This window comes from Anomaloglossus baeobatrachus, chromosome 3 (assembly GCF_048569485.1).
Source record: "Anomaloglossus baeobatrachus isolate aAnoBae1 chromosome 3, aAnoBae1.hap1, whole genome shotgun sequence".
NCBI lineage: Eukaryota > Metazoa > Chordata > Amphibia > Anura > Aromobatidae > Anomaloglossus > Anomaloglossus baeobatrachus.
The window spans coordinates 351,710,108-351,722,754 of NC_134355.1; the positions used below are offsets into that span (position 1 = coordinate 351,710,108).

The 12,647-nt window shown below is 47.3% G+C and overlaps 1 protein-coding gene across 1 annotated transcript in view; it reads right to left on the reverse strand.

Moving 5' to 3' along the window:
- Window positions 1–4,602: 4,602 nt before the first annotated feature.
- UFL1 (UFM1 specific ligase 1) overlaps window positions 4,603–12,647 on the reverse strand; it is a 156,730-nt gene continuing 148,685 nt past the window's right edge. The window contains exon 19 of the mRNA XM_075340109.1: window positions 4,603–4,927. Coding sequence (XP_075196224.1) covers window positions 4,709–4,927 — 219 coding nt within the window. The 3' untranslated portion in view covers window positions 4,603–4,708. The remainder of the gene's footprint in view (window positions 4,928–12,647) is intronic.

Below are 12,647 nucleotides of genomic sequence, written 5' to 3' on the forward strand. Positions count from 1 at the left end.
AATTTCACCGACAGTTATGGTGAAACATGTCGGGGAGGCTATTAGCTGAATGGTTTTAGAGCTAGTGTAGGGCTGTACCAATCTGATGATATTATAAGACAGTAGTCCATCTGTATGTGGTGTCTGGTCGGCGGCCGGACACGTGATCTAGCATATGTATTAGGTCACCCTGCACTCTAGTTTTAAACTGGTCTGTTTATTTTGGCAATAATAATAAAAGTTATGTTTTATAGGTCTTTAGTTAGGGTACCTCTAGTTGCCCTCTGGGCAAATTGTGTTTGCATTATTAACTCTATGCTGATCAAGGGTAGAGAGAGGTTTCAGTGTTCATTCCTTATACATTTTTAGAGTTAGGAAACATTGCTCATTTCAGTAATAAGGCTCTGTGCACACTGTGTCTAATTATGTTTGGCAAACACACTAGGAAAAGTTAAACGTCAAATGTGTCCATTCTTTGAAGGTAGCCAAGAGAGATCTGACTGTATGCCTATATTTATTACATGCATTTAGAAATCTTCCTTAAAAGTGCCTGTCTTCAGACTGTGGCTGTCCTAACAGTGGACAGCCAGGCATTGAATGTTTTTTCTAAAAAGCACTTCATATAAATAAATGATGTGTCCCTTAAAGCCACCCCCGAAGGTGAGTTTCTAGCAAAAGTCCAGACTTCCTGGTAGTAGGATCCCGGCATGCAGAGGAGATCCCACTGCTCTCTATGGCCTTCCTCACTGTAAGGGTCACATAACCATATTTTTTGCATCAGAGAAAAACGGTCAGATTATGCTAATCAGACTCTGATCTGAGTTTCAATAGTTTGACCAGAGTTGGATCCATTTGTCGCGCATGTTGAAAAAACTAAGAAAAAAAATCCGCCATCTCCTCCATTCTGTCAGTTTGTGAAAATAGTTGTTTTTTTCACTGAGCCATAGACTTGAATGGGTTAATGCGATCCAATTTATGGCGACAAATAAAGCATTGTGATTTTTTTGGGGTCAGAAAAACAAAAACAAAAAGATTTGTGTAGTGCCTTACTGAATAACATTGGTCTGAGTGCAATCTGATGTTCTGTCGAATTGCACTCGAATAAAAAATATTGGTCATTTGCATGAGCCCTAAAAGCGTGAGCGCTCATATTATTGCAAAATCTCACACACTGAACTAAAATCACCCCTGCTATCCATTACTAGCCAGTGGCCGATCTAGCCGTTGGCCGATCTAGCCGTTGGCCGATCTAGCCGTTGGCCGATCTAGCCGTTGGCCGATCTAGCCGTTGGCCGATCTAGCCGTTGGCCGATCTAGCCGTTGGCCGATCTAGCCGTTGGCCGATCTAGCCGTTGGCCGATCTAATGTTACCTGTTGGTAACTGCTTATTAAAAGACACTGCAGGGCTGATTAAGTACAAGGTGTCGCAATAACACAGATCTGACGCTTTCAGGGAGCACTGGCATGGAAAGCAGTGGGACACTCTTCTTCATGCCAGGATCCAACAAGAAATTTGGGTCCTTTAAGATGGCAAATGATTTTGATAATAAGTGCTAGAAAGAAAAACCACAATAGTCTGTGGCTGCCCAGTTTTTGTTTTTTGTAACAAAAATGGCAGCTGCACACTGGTGATACACTCTTTAGATGAATCTCCAATATAAGGTTAGAAATAAACCAGGCCTAGTTTATTTTTCAGAAATGTTCATTATATCTTAGTTACGCAACTTGAAATATCCCATAGGAGCAATTATAGGGACTGGGCGTCTTGTAGATCTATTCCCTGTTATGTCTGCTAGTCAGGAGGATAGCTGGCAGGAGAGGAACTATTCAAAGGCATTATAGTAAATTCATTTTTATTTTTTTATATTTTTCTTAAAATTATCTTTAAACCAATGCAGAATTTTCATTTTGGTTAAGTATTCCATTTAAATTATTTACCAGATCTGGGGGCCTAAAGGAACCTGTCATTAGATCATGTTACCTGAACAGTGGGCACAGTCACCCAGACCCATTTTGTGTGGTAGACACCAGATATGTTTTTTGCTGAAATGCTGTGGCGTTTTAGAGAAAACATACAGTGTATCACAAAAGTGAGTACACCCCTCACATTTTTATTATATCTTTTCATGTAACAACACTGAAAATATGACACTTTGACTACCTTACATTGTATCAGCGTCCAGCTTGTATAACAGTGTAAATTTGGTTTGCCCTCTAAATAACACATCACCCGTTGTTTTTGCTCCCCTGCTTCCGAGAGCCGTAACTTTTTTTATTTTTCCCTCAAACTTGCCATATGAGGGTTTATTTTTTGCAGGATGAGTTGTATTTTTAAATGAAACCATGAGTTATACCATATAGTGCACTGAAAATGGCAAAACAAATTCCGTGTGGAAAAATTGTAAGAAAAAGTCAGATTGCACAATTGTTTTTGGGATATTTTATTCACTGTATGGTACAACTGATCTGCCGGTGTGATGCCTCAGGTCGGTACGAGTTCACAGACACCAAACATGTATAGGTTTACGTTTATCTAAAAGGATTAAAAAAAAATTCAAGTTTTCGGCGACCCGCAGTGTTCTTATTTTCTGGATATAGGGCTTAATGACTGCTTATTTTTTGCGTCTCAAGCTGACTGTTTTATCGTACCAGTTTTGCGCAGATGCTACATTTTGAGGGCCTGTTATTGCATTTTGCGCAAAATTTGCAATGACCAAAAAAACTTAATTTTGGCGTTTGGATTTTCTTTGCTGCTGCGCCATTTACCAATCCGGTTAATTGATTGTATATTTTGATAGATCGAGCGTTTCTCTATGCTGAGATACCAAATATGTGTATATGTTTTATTTGTTTAACCCTTTAGTTTTAAAGGGGGTGAATTTAATTTTTTTTTTTAAATTTTACTAGTCCCCCAGGGGACTATATAAGGATCAGCAGTCTGATCCCATGTTCATTACTGCTAAGCATAGCTGCACAACTCAGATCAGCAGAAATGCTGGTCTTCTGATACAACCAGTGCTCTGCCGGCTGTAGCAGGAAGTGAGTCATGATAGCGACAGGAATTATCACATGACTCTGTGCTACCATGGCAACCATCGGCTCCCTGTGATCACATCATGGGGCTACCCATGGTGGCGGGTAAGTGCACATTACCCGCTGCAGCCATTTACATTGCGCTGTCACATTTTGACAGTGTGATCTAAGGGGTTGACAGGCGCGGGTGGATCGCATGTCCACCTGTGCCAGATAGCCACACATGTCAGCTGCTCAAATCAGCAGACAAGTGTGGGACTCACCGTAGCAGTCGGCGGTGAGTATACTGACATGAGCCATGACTTATCCACTACGTCAAATGTTGGTAACAAGTTAACAAGGTAGTGGTAGTCTTGAAGGTGTTTGGCCATTTTCACTTGGGGTGTACTCACTTTTGTTGCAAGTGGTTTAGACATTAATAGCAGTGTGTTAAGTTATTTAGAGGGCACAGCAAATTTACACTTTTATACAAGCTGTACACTGACTACTTTGATACAATATAAAGTATATCTTCAGTGATGGCCCATGAAAAGATATAAAATATTTACAAAAATGTGAGGGGGTGTACTCAATTTTGTGATATACTGCAGTTTGAAAAGATGTTGCCAGCTGGCTTCTCACTCTGTGACTGCCAAGTTTCTGCCTAAACACACATATGGAAAACAAACATACAGATAGCCAAGCTAACCACGTCTAAGAGGTCCGGAGTGTATCACACTGTCCGCACGGAAAGACCATGGTTTGGACTGCAGAAACTTCAAGACAAGAAGGAAGATAACATCCAGTGGCCAATCGGTGAGGATAAGTAAAAAAAAAAAAAATCAGTCTTTATTAAACCATTAAAAATCTGCCACTGTGGTATTGCCACCCACAGAACACAGAGGATGAACGATCCAAAGCATTTAGACAAAAGGTAGTTACGTTTTATTCATGAATAACTATTAGGGATGATCGAATACCTCAAATATTCGGCTTCGTGAATATCCGACGAATAGGTCGCCGCTATGCGAATATTCTATGCGCAATGTAAGTTTATGGGAAGCCCAAATAGTTCCGAATACTTGTTATTCGGGTTTCCAATAGACTTACATTGCGCATCGAATATTTGCGAATAGTCGAATAGCGGCGACCTATTTGGCAAATATTCGCGAAGCCGAATATTTGAGGTATTCGATCATCTTTAATAACTATCTCTTGTCGAAACGCCTTGGATCATTCATCCCGTGTGTTTCATAGGTGCCAATATTGCAGTGGCAGCTTTTTAATGGTTAAATAAAAAGACAGACAGATTTATTTACTTATCCTCGCCTATTGTCCGCTGGATGTTATCTTCCTTCTTAAACACACCTATGGAAGATACCTGGAAATCAACTGGAGTGGGACAGGGAGAAACAGTCGGGGACCTGCCTCAGATTACTCCGGTCTCTCCCTATATTCTTCAGCCAGCTATTCAAATTATGTTTTTTTATGTATTTTTATATCCAGGCTCTATTTCATGGTGTTGTTTGTTTAGTCAGCGGGAATATAATGACAGGTTTCCCTTTAAAAATATTTTGCTTAATTACAGTAAGATTCTCCCCATCATAGTACTTATTTCTTCATATTCCTTTATTTGTTATAATGAAAACCATCTTGAGTGTTCATTGAAGCTTAGCGGAAATAAAGCTTGTGGATATAAAAAGGAATCGATGCCTGGTTACTCTTCTGATGCCGAGGACTTTCTGGGTCGGAGAGCAAGATCTTTGATTGCAGCAGACAACTCTTGAAGTTCTTTTCTAATGAAATCTGAAGTTTTTCCAGATTCGTCTGCTAGATCTCCGGTCGTGTCTACATCATCATCATCCTTCTGCTTGGCCTGACCAATTAACTGCTTAACCACCAGGCTTTGGTAGTTAACCAACAAGCTGTGCTGGTCCTATATAAAAGAAGAAAGGCAACAAGCACACAATAGTATGAATAGGGCAGAAAAATAATCTTAAACCTATATATGTTAGCTGCAGTGATAGTCATCATTAATGTCCACATACTAATTAATACTCTTAATTGAAAGGGTGCAATAGACAGTGGATATAAAAAGTCTACGAACGCCTGTTAAAATGTGATGTTTTCGTCATGTAAAAAAAAAAAAAAAAAAAGAATATAAAAAAAAGTCAGTTCAGAACTTTTTCCACTTCAAATGTTATTTATAATCTGTACAAGTCCATTAAGAAACCATTTTGTGATTGATAAAAATAAAATAATGTGGTTGCATAACTGTGCACATCCTCTTACAATTATTAAGATACTACAGGGTGGCCATTTCTATATGGACACACCTACATAAAATGGGAATGGTTGGTTATATCAACTTCCTGTTTGTGGCTCATTAGTATATGGGAGGGGGGGAAACATTTCAAGATGGGTGGTGACAATGGCGGCCATTTTGAAGTCGGCCATTTTGATTCCAACTTTATTTTTTTCCAAATGGGAAGAAGGTCCTTTAACACATCAAACTTGTTGAGGATTTCACAAGAAAAACAATGGTGTGCTTGGTTTTAACGCAACTTTATTTGTTTATTAGTTATTTACAATATTTGTTCATTAGTTATTTACAATTTTATGACTAATTATTAAATGTGTTCCAATGCAACCCTCTTCTCCTACTCTTGACACACTGAGGAACACTCCGTGTTGGCACTAGTTCTTCTGCTCATTCCGCTCTCTAAGCAGGTTAGCACGCCCACAGGGGCGTGCCAACATGCTAGTCAATGCCCACTGCCCAGCGTTATCAGCGTGACGCGTGTACCTGTGTCCATTGTCACAGCTTCAGGACGCCGGACTTAGGGTCAGTGTGCATGATCAGCAGTCCCCAGCACTTATGGTCATGCACACTATGAAGCCGGGTGTACGCATCCCGGCTTCAGAGAGGTCTACTGCGCATGACCGAAAGTGCTGGGCATTCTGATAATATGCACTGACCCTAAGCCCACTGTTTTGATGCGCATCACTGCTGGGCAATGGACATTGAATAGCATGTTAGCACGCCCCTGGCAACATACTAAGAGGACGGAATGAGCACAGTAACTAAACGCCCTTGCTACTAGTCCCTGCGCTCATTAGCATATCGAAAAGGATATTTAGAAGAAGGGAATTTTGTTTACTTACCGTAAATTCCTTTTCTTCTAGCTCCTATTGGGAGACCCAGACAATTGGGTGTATAGCTTCTGCCTCCGGAGGCCACACAAAGTATTACACTAAAAAGTGTAACCCCTCCCCTCTGCCTATACACCCTCCCGTGGATCACGGGCTCCTCAGTTTTGGTGCAAAAGCAGGAAGGAGGAAACTTATAAATTGGTCTGGGGTAAATTCAATCCGAAGGATGTTCGGAGAACTGAAACCATAACCAAAAGAACAATTCAACATGAACAACATGTGTACACAAAAGAACAACCAGCCCGAAGGGAACAGGGGCGGGTGCTGGGTCTCCCAATAGGAGCTAGAAGAAAAGGAATTTACGGTAAGTAAACAAAATTCCCTTCTTCTTTGTCGCTCCATTGGGAGACCCAGACAATTGGGACGTCCAAAAGCAGTCCCTGGGTGGGTAAAAGAATACCTCAATAAAAGAGAGCCGAAAAACGACCCCTTCCTACAGGTGGGCAACCGCCGCCTGAAGGACTCGCCTACCTAGACTGGCATCTGCCGAAGCATAGGTATGCACTTGATAGTGTTTTGTGAAGGTGTGCAGACTAGACCAGGTAGCTGCCTGACACACCTGCTGAGCCGTAGCCCGGTGTCGCAATGCCCAGGACGCACCCACGGCTCTGGTAGAATGGGCTTTCAGCCCCGAAGGAAGAGGAAGCCCCGAAGAACGGTAGGCTTCAAGAATCGGTTCCTTGATCCACCAAGCCAAAGTTGACTTGGAAGCCTGCGAACCCTTACGCTGGCCAGCGACCAGGACAAAGAGCGCATCTGACCGGCGCAGGGGCGCCGTGCGAGACACGTAGAGCCGGAGTGCTCTCACTAGATCTAATGAATGCAAATCCTTTTCACACTGGTGAACTGGATGAGGGCAAAATGACGGTAAGGAGATATCCTGATTGAGATGAAAAGGAGATACCACCTTAGGGAGAAACTCCGGGACAGGACGCAGAACCACCTTATCCTGGTGAAAAACCAGGAAAGGGGATTTGCATGACAGCGCTGCAAGCTCCGACACTCTTCGGAGTGAGGTAATTGCCACAAGAAATGCCACCTTCTGGTGATAAAGAGACATCCCTCAGCGGCTCGAAAGGTGGTTTTTGAAGAGCCATTAACACCCTGTTAAGGTCCCAGGGTTCCAGCGGACGCTTGTAGGGTGGAACTATGTGGCAAACTCCCTGCAGGAACGTGCGGACCTGCGGAAGCCTTGCCAGGCGCTTTTGAAAAAATACTGAGAGCGCCGATACTTGTCCCTTGAGAGAGCCAAGTGACAAACCCTTGTCCATTCCGGATTGAAGGAATGAAAGAAAAATGGGTAAGGCAAAAGGCCAGGGAGTAAAACTCTTATCAGAGCACCAGGACAAGAAGATCCGCCACGACCTGTAATAGATCTTGGCGGATGTTGGTTTCCTGGCCTGTCTCATAGTGGCAATGACATCCTGAGGTAAACCCGACGACGCTAGGAGCCAGGACTCAATGGCCACACAGTCAGGTTGAGGGCCGCAGAATTCAGATGGAAAAACGGCCCTTGTGACAGCAGGTCTGTGCGGTCTGGAAGCGCCCACGGCTGACCCACCGTGAGATGCCACAGATCCGGGTACCACGACCGCCTCGGCCAATCTGGAGCGACGAGAATGGCGCGATGACAGTCGGATCTGATCTTGCGTAACACTCTGGGCAACATCGCCAGAGGAGGAAACACATAAGGGAGTCGAAACTGCGACCAATCCTGAACTAACGCGTCCGCCGCCAGAGCTCTGTGATCTTGAGACCGTGCCATGAAGGCCGGGACCTTGTTGTTGTGCCGTGACGCCATGAGATCGACGTCCGGCGTTCCCCAGCGGCGACAGATCTCTCGAAACACGTCTGGGTGAAGAGACCATTCCCCCGCATCCATGCCCTGACGACTGAGAAAGTCTGCTTCCCAGTTTTCTACACCCGGGATGTGAACTGCGGAGATGGTGGAGGCTGTGGCCTCCGCCCACAGCAGAATCCGCCGGACTTCCTGGAAGGCTTGACGGCTGCGCGTGCCGCCCTGGTGGTTGATGTACGCGACCGCCGTGGCGTTGTCCGACTGTATGCGGATCTGCCTGCCCTCCAGCCACCGATGGAACGCCTTTAGGGCTAGATACACTGCCCTTATCTCCAGAACATTGATCTGAAGGGAAGACTCTATCGGGGTACAGGTTCCCTGAGCCCTGTGGTGGAGAAAAACCGCTCCCCACCCTGACAGGCTCGCGTCCGTCGTGACCACAGCCCAGGATGGGGGCAGGAAGGATTTTCCCTGCGATAGAGAAGTGGGAAGAAGCCACCACTGAAGAGAGGTTTTGGCTGCAAGGGAAAGAGAGACGTTCCTGTCGAGGGACGTCGACCTCCTGTCCCATTTGCGGAGAATGTCCCATTGGAGTGGGCGCAGATGGAACTGCGCGAAGGGCACTGCCTCCATTGCTGCCACCATCTTCCCCAGGAAGTGCATGAGGCGCCTCAAGGGGTGTGACTGACCCCGAAGAAGAGATTGCACCCCTGTCTGCAGCGAAAGCTGTTTGTCCAGCGGTAGCTTGACTACCGCTGAGTGAGTATGAAACGCCATCCCGAGGTAAGTCAGTGATTGGGTCGGTGTCAACTTGGACTTTGGGAAGTTGATAAGCCACCCGAACTGCTGGAGAGTCTCCAGAGCGACGGTCAGGCTGTGTTGACACGCCACCCGGGAAGGTGCCCTGACTAGGAGATCGTCTAAGTAAGGGATCACCGAGTGGCCCTGAGAGTGTAGGACCGCCACAACGGATGCCATGACCTTGGTGAAGACCCGTGGGGCTGTCGCCAGGCCGAAAGGCAGTGCCACGAACTGAAGGTGTTCGTTCCCGATGGCGAAACGCAGGAAGCGTTGATGCTCGGGTGCGATCGGCACATGGAGATAAGCATCCTTGATGTCGATTGATGCTAGGAAGTCTCCTTGTGACATCGAGGCGATGACCGAGCGGAGAGATTCCATCCGAAACCTTCTGGTGCTCACATGCCTGTTGAGCAGTTTGAGGTCCAGAACGGGACGGAATGATCCGTCCTTCTTTGGCACCACGAACAAGTTGGAGTAGAAGCCGTGACCATGTTCCTGAGGGGGAACGGGAATCACCACTCCTTCTGACTTCAGAACGCCCACAGCCTGAAAAAGTGCGCCGGCCCGAGATGGGGGCGGAGATGTTCTGAAGAAACGAGTCGGAGGACGAGAGCTGAACTCTATCCTGTAACCGTGAGACAGAATGTCTCTCACCCATCGGTCTTGGACATGTGGCCACCAGGCATCGCAAAAGCGGGAGAGCCTGCCACCGACCGAGGATGCGGCTAGGGGATGCCGAGAGTCATGAGGAGGCCGCCTTGGAGGCAGTGCCTCCGGCGTTTTTTTGGGGGCGTGACTTAGACCGCCACGCATAAGAGTTCCTCTGGCCCTTCTCTGGCCTGTTGGACGAGGAGGATTGGGACTTGGCTGAGGGCCGAAAGGACCGAAACCTCGGTTGTATTTTCCGTTGCTGAGGTCTCTTCGGTTTGGACTGGGGTAAGGACGAGTCCTTTCCCTTGGATTCCTTAATAATTTCATCCAATCGTTCGCCAAACAATCGGTCGCCAGAAAACGGCAAACCGGTTAAGAACTTCTTGGAAGCAGAGTCTGCCTTCCATTCGCGTAGCCACATGGCCCTGCGGACTGCCACCGAATTAGCGGATGCTACCGCTGTACGGCTAGCAGAGTCCAGGACGGCGTTCATGGCGTAGGACGAAAAAGCCAACGCCTGAGAAGTCAAAGACGCAACTTGCGGAGCAGAGGTACGTGTGACCGCATTAATCTCAGACAGACAAGCTGAGATAGCTTGGAGTGCCCACACGGCTGCAAAGGCCGGGGCAAAAGACGCACCTGTGGCTTCATAGATGGATTTCACCAGGAGCTCTATCTGCCTGTCAGTGGCATCCTTGAGCGATGAGCCATCTGCAACTGATACTACAGATCTAGCCGCCAGTCTAGAGACTGGAGGATCCACCTTGGGACATTGAGCCCAACCCTTAACTACGTCAGAGGGGAAGGGGTAATGTGTGTCATTAAGGCGCTTAGTAAAGCGCTTGTCCGGAAATGCTCTGTGCTTCTGGACAGCATCTCTGAAGTTAGAGTGATCGAAAAACGCACTCCGTGTACGTTTGGGAAACCTAAACTGGTGTTTCTCCTGCTGCGAAGCCGACTCCTCTATAGGTGGAGCTGGGGGAGAAAGATCTAGCACCTGGTTGATGGACGATATAAGGTCATTTACTATGGCGTCCCCTTCAGGTGTATCAAGATTGAGAGCAACGTCAGGGTCAGAGCCCTGAGCTGCGACGTCCGCCTCATCCTCCAGAGAGTCCTGAAGCTGAGACCCCGAGCAGCGTGAGGAAGTCGGGGAAGATTCCCAGCGAGCCCGCTTAGCCGGTCTGGGACTGTGGTCCGTGCAGGAGTCCTCCACGTGAGACCTAGGGGCCACCCCGGGAGCACGCTGCGGCGCAGACCGAGAGGGGCCTGGAGGCGATGATCCAACAGTGCCCGGGGCCTGTGTAAGGACCGGTCAGGACTGCAAGGCTTCTAGTAGCTTGGCAGACCATTTGTCCATAGACTGAGCCATGGATTGTGAAAGCGACTCAGAGAGTTTCTCAGCAAAAACTGCAAACTCTGTCCCTGCCGCCTGGACAGGGGAAGCAGGAGGGTCTGCCTGAGCCGAGGGGCCCACTAGTGACCGAGGCTCCGGCTGAGCAAGTGCAACAGGGGTCGAGCATTGCTCACAGTGAGGGTAGGTGGAACCCGCAGGTAACATAGCCCCACAAGAGGTACAGGTTGCAAAAAAACCCTTTGCCTTAGCGCCCTTGCTCCTTGTGGACGACATGCTGTTGTCTCCTAGGAGAGTGATCACTGAGGGTATATAGCCAAAAGCAAACAACCCGGCTGAACAGAGAAAATATATACAAATATATATATATATATACTCCGGCACCCTAGGGGGACCAGCACCGGGTGACCGGTGTGGCTTCCCGACCGCCCAAAGCGGAGTGTGTGTCCACCAGATTCCCTGCCTTAGGTCTCCCAGAGCTCGTTCCTGAAATCCTCCACCGGCAGAATGTGTGTAAAAATGGCTGCCGGAGCTCTCAGGGGAGGAGGGAGCCGTGGGCGGCGACTAGTAAAGTGCGGGAATCTGGGGCCCTACAGTGATCAGTGAGGGGGGGGAGGAAACCTAAAGTATGCTCCAGCCCTCTCTGCCGACGTCAGGTCGACCGTCCCGCCCTTACCCCTGACTGGCAGGCCCGGGGGCGGGAGTTATGGTACTAGGCCGCCATGAAGCCGGGGACTAAATTTAATACCGCGGCCGACAAACAGGCGCGGTCGGCGCGGAAGTCCCGGTCTTCACAAACCAGCAGCTGCTGCAGCGTCTGTGAAACAAGCGCTCCATGCACCGTCCCCATGGGGACCCAGAGTACCTTTAGATGCACGGCCCTGTCCCTGAGGATACATAGACTCCTGTCCGGCAGATTCCCACAGGGGCTGCGGAGGGAGCCCGGTCCCAGTGAATGGATGACCGGTTAGGATCCCACTTCTCCCAGAGCCTCTAAGGGATGGTGAAGGAAAACGGCATGTGGCTCCAGCCTCTGTACCCGCAATGGGTACCTCAACCTTAACAGCACCGCCGACTTAGTGGGGTGAGAAGGGAGCATGCCGGGGGCCCTGTGGGGGCCCTCTTTTTTTCCAACCGATAAAATCAGCAGCTGCTGCTGACTAAAATGGGGATGCATGAGTGGATGTGTGCCTCCTTCCACACAAAGCATAAAACTGAGGAGCCCGTGATCCACGGGAGGGTGTATAGGCAGAGGGGAGGGGTTACACTTTTTAGTGTAATACTTTGTGTGGCCTCCGGAGGCAGAAGCTATACACCCAATTGCCTGGGTCTCCCAATGGAGCGACAAAGAAATACTTTTTCTAAAGATCTTTATCTATGCTAGGGTATACAAGGACAGTTAGGCAGGGAATAGCAATATATACCCAGATCTGCTCGTGGTTCTGAGTGCATACTGTACCTGACAGGTTTCCTTTAAAAAGTCTTCCAAGACTCACAATTTATTATATATCCATAGGATACATTATGACCACTTGGGACCCCCAATTGCTGGAAGCCCCACCAACTATGGGAATAGGGAAACCCACATCTCTCATTTGAGTGTTCATGGGACTGACTAAACTAGTTGAGCACAACACTCAGCTTATTCATCAATCCCATAGACTTTGAATATCCTATGCATAGGTCATAAGATGCGATTGTTAATTATTCTTCATATAAGATAATTTTAATTGAGTCTAAATGTTCATCAGTAATTCACTAAAGAAGGCCAGGCATTTTATGGATATAAAATATAATGATTCAGTACATTTCTGTTTGCCTCTGTGCCTTGTGTAAATT